Raw genomic sequence first — 24,366 nt, 5'->3', positions numbered from 1 at the left:
AACCATCACAGGTAGGGGAGCCCCATCTGTGTCCAGAGGACCAGACCTGACATCCAGCAGACCAATCCAGGAGCTATTAGACTGAATCTGGCTTTATATGTTCGCTGTGTGGCTTGTTCACCTGAGCTCTTCTTTATTCTGGTAACAGACTATGCTAGATCATTCTCCATTTGCCCCTTCAATCCATTTTGTGCCCTTCCCTTTTTTTTTTCACTGAGTTCTCTGCACTGAGAGGCCAATCTCTGTGAATTGCATCATTTCCTGAGCTTCCTTGTTCTCTGGGTTTTGGGTGGGTCCAGCCAATGTGAAGTAGCAAGAGATCAGGGTATTGATTCCACTTCCCCTTCCTCTACTCCCTTCCTGCCTGGCCATGGTTTGGCAGTGGCTAAACTCTACCTTCTGATGTGCTCTGACTTCTCTACTGGGTCCAATAATACTACCACCCACCTCTGCTTCTTCAGACCTAGAAATGGTAAAGCCTTCCAACTCTTGTTAGTACCTGAGTGTTCCACTGCCCTCACTGGTTCTCCTTAACCCTACCCACTCCTCTGTCAAGAGTCCCTTCATTAAATCCATACCCCTGATTCCTTTGAGTGTATTATGTGTATATTTCCTGATGAAACTTCACTGGTATAGTGACTTAGCCTATTCTATGCCCTGAGCAGGACTGAAGGCTCAGTTCAAGCCTGCTGACTAGCCTCTGATTGCTGAATAATGCCAACTTCAGGATTCCCTGCCACTTTACTCCCTTGTTTTGGAGAGACCCCTGCTGAAATTCCCAGATGCCCTGTCCTTCCAATCCCATGTCCTACTCAGCCTCTGGTTGGCTGACACCTGCGGTCCTGTTCCTCTTTTTTGGCTCCTCCCTGTCCAACTCATTAACTTCAGTTAAACAGACTACACTGGGAAGATGTCTCAAATCCCCACCCTACCACAAATTTCATCCATTAACACTGATGCAATCTAATACCTAGTCCTGCTTAGCTTTCATTAGTTGAGAAGTCCCATTTTATTTCTCAGTGAGATCCAAAATTCAGGAATGAGATCCTCTTGAGGATAACATTCAGTCCAGGAGTAAAGACATCCAGGTTCTAACTTATTTATGGTATCTCTGCAGCTTCAGGCACAGCCAGCCTGACCAACTCATACAATGAAGGAAGCATACAGTTGCCCAACCCCTGGCCTCCACAGAGTAGCTAAGCCTTGTTCTTAACAAAACTTTAATATTGTCACATCACACTCAGAGCTGGGTGCTTCACAGCCTGGTGAATCTTGTCCTAAAGTCCCACATGTGACTTTTTCACTATGGCAGGCTCCCCAAATGTTGGTGATCCCCAAAGCTCTAAGTGATAGGTTTTCTTTGCTCAACTGGGCCCCACCAACCTACACATCTGGTCCAACTCCTCCATGGCCTCTTCTAGCATAACCACTCCCCTATCAGTTCCCTGCCACAGAGTAAGTTTAGAAATGGATGAATAAATTATTCTATACCCACACCACACTTATTAAAGAATGGCTGAGGTCTATACATATTAAACTAGAAAAATTTCCCATGATTTACTATTCAGTGAGAAAAACACACTGAAGACAAATGCATGCAGTATGATAATATTTTTGTACAACAGATGACGAAATCCTCAACACACAAGTAAACAGTTGGGTGGTGGATTTGGTGAAAAGAGAAAGGAGAGAAGTAGAAAGTAAGGAAAAGAACAACAAAGACAGTTGCTAACTAGAAAAAATAAGTACGAGTCTTATTCAAGATCCCATGGGAAACAAAGCACATATGCAAACCGTGTAAGTTGAGAAGAGTTTAATAAAATAAATATTTACAAAGTTGTTGGAAGTGTTTAGGGAAACCAACAGGGGATCCTCCAGTCACTCAGGGATTGTAGCAGTGGGTTGCCATTGCCACCACCAGCAATGCTAAGCAAGTCCAACTGATGGCTTAGGCACACTAAGCCATCAGTTGGACTTCCCCCAAAGCTCCTGGACTGCGAGAGGATGTAGGCCAGGCTGAGGGACCCTGCTCCCCAAGTGCACAAATTTCGGGGCCTCTAGTTCATCAATGAAACTTCAAGCATCACCTCCACTGAGAAGAGTTCCTGTCCCTCCCCAATCCCAGTCTGTCTTATAAGCAGCTTCCTTCTCATCCCATTACAACCCATGCGGGCTGTATCATGCCATACTCCAAATCATAAGTGTATTGATTGCCTTCCCTATCAAAAGTGGGCCCCTGACCTTTTCCTCTAGACCCCAGCACAGAAGACAGAACTTCCTGAGAGTCTATACTTAATCATGATTTGTCGGAGAATAACATTTGTAAGTGAATTAGTTAAGAAAGTTATGAGCCAGAATCCAACCGTAGTTCTGTTTAATTCCAAAGGCCACCACTGTCTCCCAATCATCTGGAAGTTCTAAAGCTGCCTGACACTCCAGAATAGCTACATGCCTGAGGGAACTCCCCAGGGGTACCAGACCAGTCCGGGCCAGAATGAGCTGGTCAGCAGAGATCAGAAAGAATAAATGCCTCTTTTCTGGGAGTATCAAACACATGACATTTGCTTTATCAAGGGATTTTCCCAAGAAAATCAATTTCTGGAGCATGTTAAAATAAAAACAAACCACCACTCACCCACTCACTTCTTAAAGACAATTGGTCCAAAGAGATCCTAGAGAATTTAGACAATTCCACAATGTTGAGAGCACCATCTGATCACATGAACTTTGTTTTCCCTAACCAAGCATTTTTCTACTAAATTTTCATTTTAAATCCGGCTCCACTCTGAAATGTGTATCCACATACTGTATTGTTTGACCCAAGGCAAACCTGTGAGAACAGCCACAGATACACGGGGGATTCTTGACATATTCACCATTTGAGATTTGCTCTTGTAGCTCATGATGATATTACCAGATTCGCTTGATAACAGTGTTTATATCTATTTATAACTATAACCTATTATCCTATTTTCCATGTAATTGGATGTGACTAAGGTTAAAAAAAATTCAGCTGCATAAGAAAAGTCATCCTCTTATAGAACAGATGTTCACTCTGCATGGAAAGTGAATTATCATTTAACACAAATACCCGAAAATACATAAGCACTCTTTCCAAAAGCATGGATGTTAATATTTTACATAGAAAAATGACTTTAAGACAAAGGATATTATTAAGAATAAAAGAGGGCGAAATGAAAGGGAGATACCACAGCTGGTTTTTAAAATAGGTATTAATTTTACCTCTTTCAAGGGTGATACCGGTATTAATTCAGGCACAGGATTTCTTCTCCAGTTCAGCGCAGAGAAAAATGACTTATAATCGATTTGTCCTTCACTGTCTTCAAAACTGAAAATACAATTATAGTATATAATTTGATTCAAACTGCAGAATTTAGCACCAAAATGTCAGTTTAAATGCTAATATGAAAACATAATATCAGGTTTGCTTCAATAACTGATATTTTTCTTATCTATTATTGGTTTGTTATCTGTTTTTAACCCTTCAGAATATAAACTCTTTACAAGCAGAGATCTCACACATCTAATTCACCAAACTATCTGTAGTACCTAGATCAGTACTCGTACTTAATAGGTATTCAATAAATATTTGTTGCAGTTGGCACAGGAACAAATTAGTTTATTCAGTAACTAAGACCTTTGCTATATTTTGTTAAGAATATTTGAAGGTCTCTTTAATTCAAAATGGTTGATTCTATATGTCAGTAAAATAAAATGCCCTTATATTTATCAAATAGCATGCTTTTTAAATCTTTAAGGCAAGCCTAGATTTATTTTGTCTAGTACATGTTTTAGGGAAAATAAAAGGTGTTTTTATCATTTATTATGTAGCCATTAAAAGGGATTATTTCAATCTATATATTCTATCAAGAAAATATGTTCATGTCGGACCTCAGAGGGAAGGTAGGGGAGGATGGGGATAAGGGGGAGAGATCAACCAAAGGACTTGTGTGCATGCATATGAGCCTAACCAGTGGACACAGACAACAGGGGGGTGAGGGCATGTGTGGGGAGGGGTTTGTGATGGGAATGGGGGGATAAGGACAAATATGTGATACCTTAATCAATAAAGAAATTTTAAAAAAGAAAATATGTTCATGATATATTGTTGGGTGGAAATGAGGTCATAAAATAGCATGTAGACTTATGATTTCACTTTAGGTTTATCCTATATTATAAAAGGCCAGAGGCCATAAGTGTCATTACTGGAATGAAGGCTTGACCCATTGCCATGAGGTGGCATTGCCCACCTCTCAGTCTCTCCCCCATTCCGGGTGGGCTCAAAAGAGGACCTTTTGGTCCCTCACAGCTGCTTACAGGCTCCGATGGATCAGCAATGGTGAACAGGAGAATTGGGGTGGGTGGCTGGCTGTCAGATCACCAGCTCATCCCCAACTGCTTGGGGGCTCTGGCCTGCAGGAAAGCAGGCACCACGGACTTCACCTCCATGCCAGGGCTGGTAGGTCACAGGCATACGCTGCAGCTTCCTTCAGTGCCTCAAGCCCCAGCAGCAGTGGCAGTGGCAGTGGTGGCAGCTGCACCGACATGAGTGGGCCCCGAGCAGGTAGCGTGTTCCATCAGCAGCCGGCCTGGTGCACACACATGGAGGTGAAGTCTCCAGCACATACTTTCCCACAGGACTGAGCCCCCAAGCAGCCGGGGATGAGCTGTTAATCCCAACGGCCTGACAGTCTGGCAGCAGAGGAAGCGTTCAGCCTAGGGACTGGAGAATGAGCAGAAGATGGCCCTGATCACAGGAGGCTAGGCCTGGGGACCCTACCCGCAGGATTTCATGCACTGGGCCTCTAGTATTTCTATAAAATGACATAGAAAAAGGCCTAATAACAATACACTGAAGTATATTAAGAATAGTGATCTCTGATAAGAGAGTTTATAAATTTTGTTTTTTTTTCTTTAGTATTTCCTGTATAATCTGAATGGTTTTAATTTTATAATCAGAAATAATTAAGCCAATATTCATTTTAAAATATTATCCTGTACCACAAAACTATAGGTCAAAAATAGACTCATCAACCTATTTGTCCTCCTTTTCCCCATCTCTCTCTCTCTCCTATTCAGCAAGAAAGTATAGAATTCTTCTTTCAATACTTGATGGTCTCAGAAAGAACTCCAAGTTTCTGGCAATTACCCAATAAAGATGAGGGCTAGGAGATGACTCATGCTGTGAAACCTACCAATCAACAAGGTGCACCCCAAAAAGCTTCCAGCATTAAGGACAGAAGACAAAAGAACAACAGAAAAAAAGAGAATCAGAGAAACAAAGACAATTCAGGTAGCAGAGGGAAAGACGTGAGATAAAAAGATATATTGCATCCATGAAAAAAGAACAGAAAGCTAAAAAAAAAAAAAAGAATTCGACTAAAAAATTGCCTATTGAAATAAAAATATGATAGCAGTCAACAAATGCAGTAGAAGGGGTGGAATACAAAGTTGGGGAGTACATCATAGTGACAAAGAGGAAATTAGGAAGAGAAAAATATCTAAATTTAAGAGCCCCAAATCTTAATAATTAGAGTTCTCAGATGAAAATGGAGGAGAGAAAATTATTAAAAATTAATGGACGATTTTATAAGATGTGGTACATTTACACAATGGAACACTATGCAGCAGTAAAAAAAGAAGGATCTCTTACCCTTTGGGACAGCATGGAGACACCTGGAGATGACTATGCTAAGTGAAATAAGTCAGTCATAAAAAGACAAGTATCACATGATCTCACTCATATGTGGAATCTAATGGACAAAATAAACTGATGAATGAATCTCAGAGGGAAGGCAGGGCTGGAGGCTGGGTGGAAAGAGATTAACCAAAGAACTTATACATATATGCATAGCCCATGGACACAGACAATAGTGTGCTGAAGGCCTGGGGTTGGGCACGTGCAGAGAGGAGGGAGGTAAAGGGAAGGAAATTGGGGAACATCTGTAATACTATCAACAATAATCTATATATAAAACCCTAATATGCAAATAGACCTAATAGCGGAACAACAGGTCACTATGACATACGCTGATCACCAGTGGGTGTGCATAGAACATGGTAGGCATTGGCAGCAGATGACAGATGAACATGGCAGGTATCGGCTGTGGTGAGATGGTGGAGCAGATGAGCAGGGGCGCCAGACCAAGGTGGGGCGCCAGTTGCTGTGATCAGGGAGAGCCTCTGTTGGTTACTGAAAATGCTTTGCTCCAGTGCACCGTTGTCCTGCCTGGCACTCATATCCACAGCCAGTGACAACTGCTGGAGACAGAGCTGCCACTCGCATCCGCTGCTGGCACCATCAGCAGGTGCCACCAGAAAGTGCCATCAGCTCAGTGCCATCAGCAGCTGGCTGCTGATCCTGATTGCCCCACAGGGCTTCTCCACCTCCCCCTGCTCCTGAAGGGTGATTGGGGCTGGCAGATGCCTCTTGTATCCACTGCTGGCACAGGGACCAACCCTCAAATCCACTACTGGCACCCAGTTCCAGTCCCAATTGTTCAGTACCATCAGTGGGTGCAAGCGGTGACTGCTGGCCCTGATCACCCATGAGGGTTTCTCTACCTCTTCCTGCTCATGAGGATGATTGGGGCAGTAGCCACCACTTGTACCTGCTGACAGCACCGGCCCCACTTGCTCCTGCTGCTGGCACTGGATCCTTCCCCGCCATGGCCAGCCAGATGGTCAGTGCACTCCCACAGCCGACCTCCCGCAGCGGGCCAACCTTCCATGGTCCCTCCTCCTGGCCAGCAGCCAACCTCCCACAGTCCCTCTCCTGATTGGCCCCGATCGGGACTGGGTAAGATGGCCATGACCAGGCCAAAGTACCCCACCTGTGCACAAATTCATGCACTGGGCCTCTAGTTAAAGAAAATGCTACTAGCCTTTGGCCTCAACATCCCCCTCTGTAGAATTAGAATCACCAAGGTACCTACCCTATGAAGACAGCACGTTACAATACTTAAACAATCATCTGGACTTAGACTTGAGTCTAAACTTGGACTCTGCCTCCTCCCACTGAGTGATACATCAGTTTCCCCTTCTGGAAAGAGAGATCATTTTCTGACACCCATGGAAACTGTTTTGAGACTCAGCTGCTTCCTATATTAATCTCCATTTGATAAGCACTTGCTATGTGACAGGCTCTGGCTGTCTGCTTCATATGCAAAGATTCAAAGAAGAGAACATGGGTTGAGTTCCCTGCCTGGTGCCCAACACATGCCCAAGCCTGTGAGCTGTAGTGAGTCCTGTCATCACAGTGGTTGTTATTTAAAGCATCTAGCACTGGTCTTGCACAAAGCAGGTGCTCAGTAAATGCCCTCTTTGAAATTAAATAAACCTGAGCTCTAATTCTGGCCCTAGGGCCTTGGGCACATCACTTTCTCCTCCTGAGCCTTGGTTTGCCCATCTGAAAAATGGGCTCACATGGGTAATGGGCAGGCACAGCACCCAGCATAGCCTGAGGGGCCAGGATGGTATATGCTGGGTGGAGTGTTCTTATCTCAGTGGGGTGTCAATGTCCTTGCTCCCTGGCAAGTCAATCTGCCCTTCAGATTGTGACACCCCTCCCCCACCATGACCTCACCTTCAGAGTGGCCAGTGGAACCCTGAGGCGTCTGTGAGGTCACCCCATTCCGCTCTACACATACTCTCATAGGCCAGCAACCACTGGCTGGTTTCTGTCCCTGGGAAGCTTCTCAGACCCTGAAACTCAGGAGCCATTGTCAGGAAGACACTCCTGAGAGGGACACGGAGCATTGGGAACCAAGGACACTCCAGGTGCTGAGCCTGGGAGGCCAGAACCAGAGGGTAAACTCTTGTGGGTGAGCAGAGTGTAATTCAGCAGTTCGGGGAGGCCCAGTGTCACTAGGCCACCATGGTCCTTGGCTGGCTATTGCTTCTGGTGATGGCTCTGCCCCAAGTCATGCTAGGCGCCAAAGAGTGCATCTTCTGTGATCTGACGGACTCCTTGGACTGCACTGGCATCCCCATGACCTGTGGCGACGACGAGGAGTGCTTCGAGGGCGAAGGCACAGCCCCCGGCCTCAGCAACATCATCAACAAAGGCTGCATAGAAACCACCTCATGTGGTAATGAGGAGGCTGTCACCTACCAGGGCGTCACCTACAGCCTCATCTCCACCTGCTGCGATGGTGAACTGTGTAACAGAGCCTTCATCCCCACAGGCATCCTGAAGGCGGGGGCCACCACCGGCCTGGCACTGGGCATGCAGCTGCTGCTTCAATGACTATGACCAGCGTGGAGGGCAGAGCATGGGACTGGTCTTGGGGCTCCCCTGCTCCTTGTGTCCCCTGTCTCCTTTCCCTCCCCTTTCCCCCATTGAATGGCCAGAGGCCTTACAAAAAAATAAAAAATAAAAAATAAATAAAAGATATACAATGCTTTTTTCCCCCCATAGGAATGATAGTGTAACAAAATTTAGAAATAAGTAATACTGTCAATAATAATAAATAAATAAAAAAGAAGCGTCTACTTTAAAAAAATAAAGCTACTACTAATAATCTAATATATATATATATATATATATATATATATATATATATATATATATATATATATTATGGATAATGTCTCAGAACCAAAGTAGAGAGACTTAAGACACAGTGACTATATACAGCCAGACAAAGACACACAACACATACATGCACTATAAAATCCCATCCAGAACACTAGGAATAAGGAGAAGATCCTAAGAGCATCCAGAATAAACAATAATGGGAACAAATATTATGTCAAATTCTCAAGGATCGTAACAGGAAGTTAGTAGTAGTATCTAAAAATGAAAAATACAGAAATAGCAGTATGTGCATGCTATTTAAATTTCTGCAGAAACAGCTACAAGGACTGAAAGTGGTTGTTTCTTGTGAATGGGGTGGGGAGGAATGCAGCTAGAAACTGCTATTGTTGGAATAAGTTTTTAGAATAATTTTATGTTTTACTAAGAATATGTATCAGTTTGATATAAATAAAAATTTTTAAAGTATAAAAAGTAGTTGAGAGACCTTGAAACATGCTTTTTAAGATAGAAACTCATACAGGTCAGACTTAGAAAGGAAGGAGCTCCACAAGTTGGGAGCATGATGAGTAATAATTCTGGATCTTCTTTCCTTTTTCATAATTCTGCACACACCTTCCTCCCGTGGACCACTGATATAGTGAGATTTTTCATGCCCTTATTTGTTGTTATAATATACGAGAGGCCTAGTGCATGGATTTGTGCACTGGTGGGTTCTCTCGGTGTGGCCTGCAAGGAACGGGCCAAAACCAGCAGTCCAATGCTGCCTGCCACTTCTGCCTGCAGCTCCTGCCTGCTACTCCTGCTCATCCATGCTCCACTATGCCTGATGCTGCTGCTCGTAGGCTCTCTGCTGCTCCACTGTGGTCTATGGGCTGTGGCAGCCATCTATGAGCACTGCAGTCTGGCATCCATTGGTAAGCTGAGCAGTGCTCCCATTGTGGGAGAGCACTGACGACCAGGGGGCAGCTCCTGCATTAAGCATCTGCCTCCTGGTGGTCAGTGCACGTCATAGCAACCAGTCGAACGGTTGCTGAGGCTTTTATATATATATATATATATATATATATATATATATATATATATATATATATACACACACTAGAGGACCAGTGCACAAAATTCATGCACTCATGGGGGGGGGGGTCCCTCAGCCCAACCTGCACCCTCTCACAGTTCAGGAGCCCTAAGGGGATGTCCAACTGATAGCTTAGGCCCATGCCCTGCTACCACCACTGCACTTGCCAACCATGTGCCCGGCTTCTGGCTGAGCAGCACTATCCCTGTGGGAGTGCACTGACCACCAGGGGGCAGTTCCTGGGTTGAGCGTCTGCCCCTGGTGGTCAGTGGATGTCATAGCAACTGGTCATTGTGCCATTTAGTCTATTTGCATATTAGCTTTTATTATATAGGATAGATTCTGTCTAATATATGTTATTGCTATAATAGATGACACTGTGTGAGAGAGAAGACTAGGATACAAAGGGAAGCTCCAGCTGTAAAAACAGTCCAGGTTGGAGAAGAAGGAGACAAAGTGAAGCCCTTCAGAGGTGGAGAAAGGCTTGACTATTAGGAGGGTGAAAACAAGTAGGTGAGTACCTACATTCAACCCTGAGTATTATCTCCCTAGTCATCCATTGTGGAATCCTCCCTGCCTATGGGCCATCATTTGCCAAATCCTATAGGCCATCATTTGCCAAATCCTACCCATCCTTTCAAATTATGACTCATATGCCAGTACATGCTATACTTCTGACCACAAATGTTAAGATCCTGATTCCCTACCTGAGTCCCCTACTTTGCTCTTTTTCAAATATTTGACTCTTGCTAAGACTCACCCATGGTCAAAGGATAATGACTTGCCACTCTAGAGGAAATTCTTTGGAAAAAGTAATTTCAAAGAAGAACTTTGTATGACAACATTGTTGAAATCAGTGCACAGAGTTCCAGGGTAACTGCCCAAAAGGGCAACACTAATTCTTGTTTTTAAGTGTTCTTATGCTTATTAAAAGTCAGCCTCCATACTTTAAATTCCCAGTTCACAGCACTAAAGTGTTTTCCTAAAATCTCCATAAATTCTTCTTTCCCTTTGATACTTGAGCAAGCCACCACTTACTTCCCTGAACAAACTAAGGAACACATTTGTGGAAGAAAAGGGGGAGGAGGCAATTTATCTGGATCTTCTCTATAAAATAATGACCCCAAGCATGATTCCCAATGCCTCACTCGGTGGGAGTTCTTAGAAATGACTGTAATATGTCATTTGATGGCTGTTCTTGCTCCCCTTCCCAAAAATGATCCATGGCTTTAAAACTGTAGAACCCATCCATCTATTTGTCATGGAGAATAATGCTGATCTGCTTTATTTCCACCATCTGTGGAGGGAAAAGGTGCAGCAGTAGCTGTGTTTTGCTAAAAAACAATATGGTTTCTCCTCTGCTGCAAAGACTATCATATAACTTACAAGAACTGGCTAGCTGCGTGACTAGGGGAAAAAGGGAGGGCAATGAAGAGACACTCTACCAGGCGTCCTCAAACTTTTTAAAGTGGGGGCCAGATCACAGTCCCTCAGAGAGCTGGAGAGCCGGACTATATGAACTACTAATTCCTACTGTAACACCTCGGCTGCGCTCACTGCCCAAAAAACCTGGCGGGCCGGATCAGACTCCTCTGCGGGCCGCATGTGGCCCGCGGGCCGTAGTTTGAAGACGCCTGCTCTAGACTCACTTAATTGTGTTTGGTTTCAGTTCATTATCCAGAAAACCCAGAGGAGCTCACTTAAGTACCTGGTGAGATTCTTAAAAACCTGAAACTTGAAAAAAAAATGGAGCTCTGGGCGATTGTGCCAACAAACATGTAGAGTTGGAAAATTGGCATTGCCCAAGCTGTCAATGAGTAACTGGTTGTCTCCAATAGCCAGACCTCTAAGTTTCAATTGTGATCCCAGCACAGATCACCTCAGTGAGGCAGGTCACAGTTGCCAAGTACAGACTGCATACACGATCAATGTTCTGTTGATCCATGTGGTTTTGAGTATTTAAAAATTTCTTAAAGTACAAATCACCTTATATATGAAAAGATAGAAAGCATGAGAGGGAGGGAAGGAGAGAGGGAGGGAGGGAGGGAGGGAGGGAGGGAGGGAGGGAGGGAGGGAGGGAGGGGAGGCGAGCACCTTCTCTGTGAAAACTTTTCAGTGTACCAAACACTGCAACAATAGCTGCTACATGGCTCAACCCTTGCCCCTCAGCTTTAATGCCAAATATTGTTGGTGAAATAACTTTAGCTTAAACCATGCCTCTGGAAGGGGGGCAGTGGGTGAGGTTGGGTAGAGTATAATGAGATAATTTTAAAGCCCTGTTAACTTTTTCCATTTTAACTGGTATTTCTGGATGAGGCAGTAGCTCTCTTGGGAGGCCAATTCTAAGGCATTCCATGGAACACAAAGCCAGTTGTAAAGACTAGTTTGGGGCAGAGTTGCTGGGGAAAGAACTGCACTTGAATTTCCAACTATTCCAAGTCTCAATTCAGAAGTCCAAAATTAGGAAAGGAGGCTACCTCTTTACTCCCTAGTCCCACAAGGAACACAGAATTGAATGGCCTCAGAATACTCTATACTTGTTATGGTTTGAGAACCAGACTTTCTTGTTAGCACAGAGGAAATATTAATATACAAGTGAAGGCTCAGAGGGCTTGACTTAATTTATAAGGTTCACATGGGAAGGAGGCAGTACAGTTGTACTTCAGATTCAGGTCTGGTAGAAATGAAGCTGTTTTGCCCTGTTCCCAACATACTAGCATAGGACAAGTCCCTGAGGCTGCTAAAATGAATGAGACATAGACCCTATCCCTAGAAGCTCAGATAGGAACAAATATTTGGGTATCTTAGGTAGTTGTTATTCCATTAGACTCCATTAGAGATTTATCTTGACCTGGAGTATGCTCTTTAATTGATAGTTTCCTTATACCTCAATATTTCCATTTATAAAATGAGGAATCATACCTGCCATCAACTAAAATGCTCATCTTAATATGCTCAGGGATTTACAAAATATTCTAGGGCCCTTGGCACTATGTCAATACAGAGTGTACTCCTGTTATTAATGGGTAATAGGTACCACTACATAGATATTTAAGTTTGATGCTTTGTGCATTAGTAAAATGACTTCATTTGGTAAGTAAGGTGACCTCATATCATCTACCATAGCACAAACTGATGGGAGCTGGTGTACCCAGATGTGGAAATATTTTGAAGTCCTGATTCCAGCTTGAATTCCAGCTAATAAGAAAAATACCAACTAAATAACAAGAAACATGGAAATAGAGAAAAACCTTAGTACCAAAACACAGGGACAGGAGAAACACATGGGTAATGATCACTGAGTGAAAGAAACATCCAAACCATTAGCCGTATTGTTTTTGGTCTCCTGGTAAGAATTTGGGGCTAAACGGCTGTTCAACAGCTGCCCAGTTCTATCTCAAGGCAGGTAAAACTGCCTTTGGACTGAGTATGCATTGAAACAAATCAACAAACTCCACGGCTGCCTCCCACGGGAGACTGTAGACGTCAGAGGGGTTCTGGCTAGCGTGCCACAGGAGGGCTATGCAAAAAGAGTCTGGTCAAGGCTCTGGAAAGCCCTGTAGAGTCTATGGGGAACAATAAGAATGCAGAACATAAATGTAGGCTGAAGGCTGATGGGCCCATTAGGAATTAGGGCAGTCTTTGAAAGGAATCTGTGGAGATGATGCAAAACACCAAGCATGTGACCCACATCGTGGCAGGGCATATTGGAGGGAGAGGGGAATGAGAATGAGACATATTCTAATCTGATTAGTCTGAAGTTTCTCCTGAGTGTCAAGAAGGGTCACTGCACAATTAGAGGCAAAGTTAGACTGAACATGGTTGGCTTAGTGACTCAGAGGGATGACCTCCTTGAAGCTAAGCTGGGCTCAGAGGAAGATGTGTTCTGAGACTGGGAGGACCTCAAAGTGGGTTATGGAACAGTCTCTCTGCCTTTAATGTCAAATTGTAAAGCAAAGACAAAACAGTTTGCTGAGAGAATGAGAGGATGATGACTTGGTGGCCCCAGTATTGGATAAGAAACATGTAGGCCTTCCAGAGGCCAGGCTCCCACATTCTGGACTTCCCAGGATAACTCATCCTTGAGGTCATCAAGAGATAATCTAATAAACATCCACAGTTGCCTGACTACAAAACAGCTTAAAATGTAAAAGGCATTCAGAACCAATTGTTAAAAACAAAACTTCCTCTATATAAAAGTATATAGGTTTCTTCTAGTTTATTTCTAAGTCACAGTGTGTGGTCTATGGATTCCAACTTAAACTACTCTCCTAGTTCCCAATCAATACTTAGACCCAGGGGCAGTATTTTATGTATGTTATCTCAATTCATACTCAGAAATACTAGGAAATGGGTATTGTTATCTCATTCTAGAGGTAAGAAATATGAGGTTCATGCAACAATACGCTGTTTGCTTATAGGTGGTAAATCAAACAGGTTAGAAGTAGGTCTGCATCTGAATACAGCAAATACCAGTCACAAATTTTCATTACAAGGTGAGGGCCAAAAAGAGAAACATAAATAGTGTTGTGAGAATCCTTAGGAGGAGATAATCACTGTCAGCCAAATAATCTGGGAGGGCTTCATGAATGTGGTTCTACTTGAAAAGAGTTTTAAAGGAAAAGCAAAGCTGAAAAACAAACTGGAAGTTACTCTATACTGAGGGGGGGGAAGTTAATAAAAAAGGCAAATAAAAGTGGGAAGGCAGGAGTTATCCATGTGAAATGCTAACTGGTCCACTTGGCTTGACCAGTGGGAATGGGAAGGGAAGCTTTGGGAGTGTGTTAACAGTGAAGAACCCTGACTCCTAGGTCTTCTTACTTCATCTCAGGTATTTTACACCAGGATGACCTAGTTATCCTTCACCCTGCTGCTAGCAAGTATAAGCAAATAGAGCAGATGTACAAAACAACCCCATATCAATCGAATGCAAAGCACATCCAAGTGGATTGGCCCTTTTATTTCTTTTAACCCTCACCTGAAAATAAGTTTTTAATTGATTTCGGTGAGAATAAGAGAGGGGGACAGGGAACATTGATATGAGAAATAAACATTGATCTGCTGCCTCCCATATGGGATCAAACTGCATTGTGGGCATGTGCCTTGACAGGTAGTCAAACGTGCCACCTTTCAGTGTATGATATGACGCTCCAACATCAGTCAGGGCTGACCCTCTTCCTGATCCCTCTCCTGACACCTTGGATCCTAGTTCTCCCACATGGGATTAAGTTTTATCTGTTCTTGCCATTCTCCTTTTGTCTCAGATAAGGACTCCCAACTCCGAACCTTTCTCGAGAACAATGATCCAAATGGCAACCCTAAACTCCATGATGGAGAAAAAGAGTTCAAAGCCAAGGAGTTTGGTTTTTCTTTGAGATGGCACAGAAGGTTTGTGAGTAGACAAATTGCATTATGATATTTTTGCTCTAAAGTACTTAGCAAAGTACATCTGGTGCTCTAGCAAGTTAGAGGCCTGTGTTAATAACACTATGTCCTCTTATGGCATGTCTTTAGCCATCAAGAACTATTGTTTTGAAAAATATGCCCTGAATTTTATATCTAATACCCTCATAACCAATTAAGTTGTGCATTTTCATTTTCCTCCACATCCTATGTATATGTAAGTGTGTCTTAATGGTAAGAAGATAAAATAATCCTATATAATAAAAGCCCAGCAACTGAACAGCATAACAACCAGAACAACCAGTCAACCAGTCACTATGATGCACACTGACCACCAGGGGACAGACACTCAATGCAGGAGCAGCCCCCTCGTGGTCAGTGCGTTCCCACAGTGGAAGCGGCCGCTCAGAGGGTGAGTCCACAGCCACTCGGCTGACTGGAAAGAACAGCTGCTCCTGCAGTGGGCTTATCCCTGCAGGCCACGTTCCCCACCAGTGCATGAATCCTGTGCACCAGGACTCTAGTAATTCATAATTGGCTCTCTAACATTTAAATCACAATTAACTTTTTCTTTTGTAGTAGTTAAAATGGAAGTGTGTCATCAATAATAAAATCAAAATAGTCAAAGGTAAATCAAAGGTAATAAAAGGTAAATGGAAAACCAGGAATAGTCCCTTAAAGAAAAACATAAAGGATACTTCCCATGAAGAATGCAGATCTCACTTACTTGGACAGTAAGGATTGCAGAAGTTCACTAGTCAAAGGCAACCTGGCGGCCTTGCATAACTTTCTGATGTCATTGCTGGGCAATTTCTTTGTACTATATTAAAAACAAAATATTATTACTATATTTAAAACAAAATAAATGAGCTTATGTATACTTTGGGTCTTTCAAGTAACAATTGCATGCTATAGGAAAAAATACATTGTATTCTAAAAATGTACACATGGAAATAAGTATGAAAATTGATATTGGAATTCACACTAAGGAAAAACAGTCATATTGCATTTTATCAACTTTTTCCATTTCAAAACTCATCAGATTCTGTCCTTACAAAGGTCTTTCCATCAGGATTCAGATTCTTGGTTGGTGATAGTAGTCTATTAAAGCTGCAGCCATTTTATTTTATTACTTAGAGTGTTGCTCTAAGTCACATGTGTCAAACACAAGGCCCGCGGGCCAAATCCGTCCCGCCAGGCCTTGCAATGTGGCCCGCACCGCGCTGTCATCACTGCACTCCGCTGCGTTTCCATCACAATGACAGTTTATGACTGTTCAGTAAACCATTCAGCCCGCGATTTAGGCTGGATTTTAGATTTTGGCCCGTTCTCTGATTGAGTTCGACACCCCTACTCTAAGTAATCGAACTGGATTCTTGACCACCAGTTAAAAATGGTTCTGATATTTGAAAACATCTCTTAATTTGACAGGCATCTAGAGCCTCCAACACAAGTAGAAGGTGTTTTCCTACTCTTCTCCTTGGACCCAAACCTTACAACCTGGAAGCCCCAGGAGGGGCCTTAACATTCACCTCAATTTTGTGACATGTTTTCTCCAGAGCAGCCTAACAGTAATTTTCCCCAGCCTGCTGGGGGCACAAAAATCCTTGTCCAATGTTCTCACTCAGCCTATGTACTTCCAGGCAACAGGCAAAATTAGGACCAACAGGAAACTTCTTTACAATGAGGTTATAAAATTATGACAAAATTTATGTCTAGAATCAAAGCTTGTTAGACCTAAAAAAACATCTCAAAGATGTCTTATCAAGCAGCTCCATTATTGTGAAGAGATGTTCCTTTATAGAAGGAGGGCCACACTTTTCACCCTGGGGAAGGAGTAGCACCAAGGTAGAAGGCAGGATCAGAGTAATGCAAAGCTCAGGCCACACATCCTCTGAGAGGTTCAAGGAAACTTAAAGATTAAAGAAAAAGTACAATTTTTATAAAAACTCAATGAGGATATATTATGAATTAGGAAAAAATCAAGTTCATTATTAAGATAAATTTTAGGATCTTCAAAGATACAGGGTGTGCAGCTGGCTACTTGGGTGCACACTTCAGGGTTGGGGATTGAGGGAAGGGGTCATTGGAAAGAGTGACTGCAGGGTGTGCAGTTAACAAAATTAGAAGCTAGAGGCAAACCTAAGATTTTCTAACTCCACATAAATACCCCCACACACACTCTATCAGGTCTGTGGGTAAGATGAATATCAAAACATATTTAGGTGGGGCTCCAGTTGTTAATAACAATGACTTAATAAAGTTTAATACAAGCATGATAAATGTACTAGAAATAGATTATGCTGAGCTTCATTATTTTCAAGAAAAAATAATTTCAAAGAAATTTTTTAAACGTTTACTTGCAAGCTCCTTATTTTGTATATTACAAAAGTCTTATTTATAAATCTGTTATCACTAAAATAACGTAAGAAGAAATCTCAGTATTAAACCTTCTAACATCTTAATTTGCCGTATTTCAGTTGAAAGCTTCTAGAAACCAATTAAAACAAAATGCAAAGGAGCATCCTATTCTTTTGAAGTACATCAACAAACAAAGCTCACCATCACTATAAAATATTTTCGCCCAGATACTCTCCAAAAATGATTTATGGTGGCTTTGCTAAACAGTAGAATATTATGAGACGTCAATTTTCTTTTTTCCCATTTTGATAAAATACAAATTTCTTCAGTAATCAGGTTCACAGAAACTTAAATTACTTATTGAATCAATAAAAGCTTACTGTTTTCGATCTTCATATTCACAATAAGAAATGAGTTTATCAAAATCCTCATAAAAAATTTTCCTGAACTGTTCATGAGCCATTGCAAGTAGGATAGTCCCATTTGGACATGGTTTCTCAGGCACTCCATAGCGACGCACAATGGTTATAAATTGTTGTTCTGAGAGTCTGTCAACGGTTATATCCATCAGTATGTTTCTATAAAGAAAATGGAAAAACACTCATGAAGTTATAACTAAGAATATTTTCCTTCACTTTCTATTAAAAATACCCAAATCCCTTTTTATAAACTTTTACCAACTGCATAGAGGACAGGTGATAATGGCTTTTTAATTTAATTTCTCTACTTATAAATAGCAAGAAGGTACAAGTGCTAGAATAGAAAACCATAAGCACTATAGATCTAATAAAATGGTATTTTTCCCAGAGTCAAACTTCTACCTGATAATAGCCTACAACCAGAAAGTAAAATTTTAAAGTCCTTGAATGGTCCAAAAACCTTTCACTAAATGCATAATTTCATGAAATGCCTGTTAATCTTACTTTACACAAAATAGCAACAGACTTGGAATTTTGGTTTCCTAATGTATAAAATATATAAATCAGTAAATGAAAAAGAAGTTTTGGAGATGGGGAAAGCTTAAGCACATTTCTGTAGTAAAAAGTAAAAACTGACACACTCTGCCAGTGAGGAAAATAAAGGAAAGAAAAAACGTGTAAAAGAACCCAGCCAGCATGGCTCAGTGGTTGAGTGTCAACCTATGAACCAGGAGGTCATGGTTCAATTCCCAGTCAGGGCACATGCCTGGGTTGTGGCTCAATACCAGTAGGAGGTGTACAAGAGGCAGGCGATGGATGATTCACTCTCATGATTGATGTTTCTGTCTCTCCCTCTCCCTTCCTCTCTGAAATCAATAAAAATACATATTTTTTTAAAAATGAAAAAGCTGTGTAAGGGTACAGTTGTCTGCATCTTTAGAAGGCAAATGGCATTGAGATTATTGGGCAAAGCTTAAAAAATGACAACATAATAATGATGCAAATTCAAAGCCTGACGAATAGGCTGAATTGTTTTTTTCTCTATATGAAACCTATAAACCATGCAGAATGCATTAGAAAGCATTACATCAAAATTGTTAAAATGCAAACTGTTATGGTGGTTCAATGAATAAACTTTCATCATCTAGAAAATTTACTTGCCGGAAATAATTCAGTTCCCTAGAATACCAAATAAATGAAGGAATACAATATTTTATATGATCTTCTGCTGTAGACTGGTCTTTCAGAATAATGGCTTTCAGTTCTTTTATGTATTTCTTCTCATTATCACTATCATTTAAGAATCCTGGGTTCTCCTGGTTAAGAATTTCATTAGAGTGTAGGAAAGCCCATACTTATGATGTTCACCTATCTCAAGGAACTGCATTTCACCTACATCCCCTTCTCAGGGTTTCTGGGGGTTTCTTTTTGTCAAATAAAATATAAGGCCAAATTCAATCAAGAAGACTTCACAACTGCAGCGTTAGTTTAGGTCAATGGTTGCCAAACTTCCACAAAATACCACGGCCTGGGTGAGTCTATTTTGAAGAAGTGGTATTAGAAGAAGTTTAAGTTTAAAAAATTTGGCTCTCAAAAGAAATTTCAATCATTGTACTGTTGATATTTGGCTCTGTTGACTAATGAGTTTGCTGACCACTGGTTTAGGTTCATCAATCAGCAATATTGGCTGGGGGCTCACTGTGTGTAAAATACTGTAAAGTTACTTTGGCATCTGAAATTCTCATAGTCTATAATCAAATAGGGCTTCCCAAGCATACCGATGAGCTCTCACAACAACAAACTATGAGGGCCAATTGAAGAACTGAGTAATAGTAAGAAATCTTGCTTTTCATTCATTCAGGTACTGTGCTGCCAAGGTCATCTCATCTACTATTATCTTCATTTTACAGATGAGAACACTGAGGCACAGAAATGTTAATTTTTATGCTCACTGTCGCAAAAGCTAGAATGTGAACCCTTTACCATCTGGCTCCAAAGCCCAAGCACTTGCATACTATGTCCCCTTCTGTTGGGACACAGAAGACAAAATAATCAGATGGAATAGGGCTCAGTCAGGGAAAGCTTCTTAAGGCAGTGGGTTTTGAGATAATGTTTCCAGACCTGTATTCCCTTCACCATGCATTACCTCTGCTTTGAGGGCTAAAACTGACCAGCATAAATAAAAGAAACTTTCAGAAACCCTGAGTCACCAAGCATCTCTGACTGACTGGTAAGTGACCACGAAGTAACCACTCCCAGGAAATCCCCTGGCTCATTTAGAACATTGGTCATGGAATAATCAGTCATGACATGTACATAAAATAAACACTATGCAACCATGAACAGTGTGTTGTTTATTGGCATTTACTGGTATGAAACATGTCCATGCTACGTTGTTAAATGTAGTATGATCCCAATGAAACTGAAGATAGTGGTACATACACTGAGTGGCAAGATTATTATGGTCTCTGAATGCATAATAATCTGGCCATTCAGTGTATATATATAGTGTGTGTATGTTTATATATATATATGTGTGTATATATAGATAGATAGCATATTAGTCTTTTATTATATAGGATATACACTGAGTGGTCAGATTATTATGCATTCAGAGATCATAATAATCTGACCACTCAGTGTATATATTCATAGAAGATAAGACTGCCCGAAATCGGTTTGGCTCAATGGATAGAGCATCGGCTTGGGGACTGAAGGGTCCCGGGTTCGATTCCGGTCAAGGGCATGTACCTTGGTTGTGGGCATATCTCCAGTAGCTGATCGATGACTCTCTCTCATCGATGTTTCTAACTCTCTATCTCTCTCCCTTCCTCTCTGTACAAAATCAATAAAATATATTTAAAAATAAATAAATAAATAAAACACAATAGGCTTTAAAACAAACAAAAAAAGACTAGACAAATACATGCCATGACATCTACAGTATTATTGGTGATTTCTGATAGATGGATGGATAGAGGATTATAGATAGATAGATGATATAGATAGATAGATGATAGATAGATATGGATATCAATAGATATAGAACACTTTTTCTGAATTTTTATAATAATTAAATATTACTTTCATGATCAGAGAAAAAACACTTGACAGCTTTTTCCTTTTGAGGGTAAGAAATGGTGTGAAGAAGTGGCACACACCCAAGGACCAGGGAAAAGATGTATGCGGCAGTAATGAGAAACTTTCCACACACCTTTAATTAAACTTATTTTTCTTTTCATTGGATAAACTGAAATTATCCTGGCCTTACTGCAGTTAAAATTTATATCTGCTGCGTTTCTGTATGCTTGGGTTTTAAATGACTCAGTATTCCATGACTTTCCATGGTTTTATGTGAGAATTTCAAACCAGCTCTCCCAGACTTAAAAGTGCTCTTAGTCATGTGGCAGGTCCCTGCACCAGCGATCCCAATCAGAAAGTAGAAGTCTTGTTTTGCAGGACTCAAGAGGACGCCACCACGTCCCCTGAGCTTGCCACTACCCCTTCTTTAGGACTCACCCCACCTTGTCAATCTTTAATGGGGTTCACCACAAAATAGGAATCTTATCAAAAGGTATACACTCCATTTTTGTTGTGGTGGTAAAATACAAATAATATAAAATTTACCACTAGTGACATTTAATACACTCACAGTGTTGCACAATCACCACCTCTATCTACTTCCAGAACATTTCCTCACCCCAAAGAAGAAGTCACTCCATTTGCCTCCTTGCCACTAGCTCTCTGCCCACCTGGCAACCACTAAATGGAATCATACAGTATGGTCTATTCTGTTTGACTTTTCTTACTTAGAAGAGTGTTTTGATGTTTATCCATGTTGTAGCATACGTCAGTACTTCATTCCTTTTATAGCTGAATATTACATTATATGAACATACCACATTTTGCTTATTCATTCATGCAACTATGGACATATGGGTTATTCCCACATTTTGGCTATTATGAATAGTGCTTCTCTGAACACTCATGTACAAATTTTTGTTTAAATATCTGTTTTCAACATCTACACAGGAGTTGAATTGCTGGGTCACATGGTAATTTTATGTGTAACCTATTGAAGACCCGCCAACTTGTTTTCTGCATACTCCATTTTTACTTAGCAACAACTAAAAAAATAAAACCAACTTCCATCACATATAGCCATTCCTCATCTAAAGGTCTGAAATAAGGCCTGAAATAATATCTTGGTACTTCTTGCCCAATCATTTAAGGGAAATAAAAATGCATTTTAAAAAGTATCTGTAGCCCTAGCTAGTTTGGCTCAGTGGATAGAGCATCAGCCTGAGAACTGAAGGGTCCTGGGTTCAATTCTAGTCAAGTACACAAGCCTGGGTTGTTGATGTTTCTATCTCTCTTTACCCCTCCCTTCCTCTCTGAAGTCAATTTTTTTAAAAGCAGCTGTAATTGTATTGACTGGTGTTCTGTGATTACTGTCGTTAATCTTAAAGATTCAAATGGCAAGTCATCTTCACCTTACCCACCATTGCACTACAGATCATCACAATATTTTTTAGTTAATCTTATAAGGGACACTACCATGATTTTCTCTGTTTTTGTTATTAAAGTCATAAGACTCCAAAAAACAATTCCAAAACTGCTCTAAGACATTGAAGTAACTGCACAAAATTTTGAAACGTGAAATGTGCCAGTTTTACAAGACACAATTCCATTAAAGTAAATCCAGTCAAGTAATGGTAAATTGAAACTGCATTTTAAAGTTCTGAATCTCATATTGAATTTTTAAGTCTAAGCAATGTCTTTCAAACAAACTAAAAAAACAATTTTGATGTAAACAATATTTCAAGAGTGGAAGCCTTGGGCTCTAAGGCTTATAAGAAAATCTGGTTGAGTCTAAATTAAACCAAGTCATAGTTTTTATACAATTTGGTAGTACCCTTTATCATTTCCTTCAATACGATATTCATAAAATAAAATGAATTTCATGTCCTTTAATCAAAGCCTGGCACACCTACTCAGATCCTATACTCCCTCGGGCTTTGTCTTACATTTGTCAGCTTAAGCTGCCCATACAGAGCAAAAAGATCTTGCCTTACCATCTCTTGCATCGCAGTCCGGCATACTGTTGGACTAATGTGTTGCCAGATGGCAGACAGTGGTAGAGGTAACTGGTGGAACATGTGTGTTGAGGAAGGAAAAAACAGAAAGCTACATCAAAGTGGGGCCAATACAAATGTCTAACCCCGTGGTTGGCAAACTGTGGCTTGCGAGCCACATGCGGCTCTTTGGCCCCTTGAGTGTGGCTCTTCCACAAAATACCACGGCCTGGGCGAGTCTGTGTTGAAGAAGTGGCGTTAGAAGTTTAGGTTTAAAAAATGTGGCTCTCAAAAGAAATTTCAATCATTGTACTGTTGATATTTGGCTCTATTGACTAATGAGTTTGCCGACCACTGGTCTAACCAAATGGATTTTGCTACCGATCACAGTTGATCATAGTTCACAACCATCTATAAAGCTCTTCAACCTCACTGGGGAAAAGCCCATATGGCCACTTAGGCTGGATACTGTCCACCTCTAGATAGTGCATTTATAGACTGATAGTATAAATCACATGTGTCAAACACAAGGCCCGCGGGCCAAATCCGTCCCGCCAGGCCTTGCAATGTGGCTTGCACCGCGCTGTCATCACTGCACTCCACTGCGTTTTCATCACAATGACAGTTTATGACTGTTCAGTAAACCATTCGGCCTGCGATTTAGGCTGGATTTTAGATTTTGGCCCCTTCTCTGATTGAGTTCGACACCCCTAGTATAAATGGTGTCCTTTAGAGTTGTGTGACATGGGAGACTCACCAGAGAATCCAAGAAAAGAGGGAAAAGAGATTACCACAGACTATAAGAAAATCTACTCCAGCCTATTTCACAAACCTGTTTGCAACTGGGAGGTGGTGTGATTTAGTGGGGAGAGCATGAGCTTTTGAATTACACAGCCCTGGTTTAAAATTCAAGCAGACTATGTAACTGTCTTGAGAAAGAGCATGATCCAACTTCACGGTCTTTGCACTTGCCGGTCCCTTTACCTGGAATGTGTCTTCTCAGTTGCTCAAGTATCATTTCCGTGAGACCTTTGCTGATGTGATCCCTCCTAGCTACAAGTCTGTCTTTCCCCAACCCACTTCTCTGCTTTCTTTTCTTCAGTGGCATTCATCATTCTCCAACATGGTATAACATTTACTTTCATATATATTTTTTAATTGAGTTTTTACAGAGAGGAAGAGAGAGGGATAGAGAGTTAGAAACATTGATGAGAGAGAAAAATCAATCAGCTACCTCTTGCACACCCCCTACTGGGGACGTGCCCACAACCAAGGTACATGCCCTTGACCGGATTCGAACCTGGAACTTTTCAATCCGCAGGCTGATGCTCTATCCACTGACCCAATCTGGTTTCGGCTACTTTCTTATTTTGTATATCTCTCTCTCCCCTTGGCCCCCGCCGAGTAGAACGTAAGTTCCACAAATGGTAGGGTTATTAATCTATTTTGTTCACTACTGAATCCCCAACATCT

At 41.4% G+C, this 24,366-nt stretch overlaps 2 protein-coding genes across 2 annotated transcripts in view; one reads left to right on the top strand and one right to left on the bottom strand.

The window, feature by feature from the left end:
* Positions 1–24,366, bottom strand: part of EFHC2 (EF-hand domain containing 2) — a 138,716-nt gene that overhangs the window by 6,223 nt on the left and 108,127 nt on the right. The window contains exons 12-14 of the mRNA XM_045570435.1: positions 17,780–17,977; positions 15,766–15,858; positions 3,244–3,349 (exon numbers count right to left, since the gene is read on the bottom strand). Coding sequence (XP_045426391.1) covers positions 3,244–3,349; positions 15,766–15,858; positions 17,780–17,977 — 397 coding nt within the window. The remainder of the gene's footprint in view (positions 1–3,243; positions 3,350–15,765; positions 15,859–17,779; positions 17,978–24,366) is intronic.
* Positions 7,896–8,303, top strand: LOC118731806 (sperm acrosome membrane-associated protein 4-like). Its single transcript, XM_036460669.2, has one exon. It carries the CDS (start codon positions 7,898–7,900, stop codon positions 8,267–8,269), a length of 372 nt encoding a protein of 123 aa, XP_036316562.1. The 5' UTR covers positions 7,896–7,897; the 3' UTR covers positions 8,270–8,303.

This window comes from Pipistrellus kuhlii, unplaced genomic scaffold (genome assembly GCF_014108245.1).
Source record: "Pipistrellus kuhlii isolate mPipKuh1 unplaced genomic scaffold, mPipKuh1.p scaffold_m20_p_32, whole genome shotgun sequence".
Taxonomy (NCBI): domain Eukaryota; kingdom Metazoa; phylum Chordata; class Mammalia; order Chiroptera; family Vespertilionidae; genus Pipistrellus; species Pipistrellus kuhlii.
This window is presented reverse-complemented; position numbering and strand designations above follow the sequence as displayed.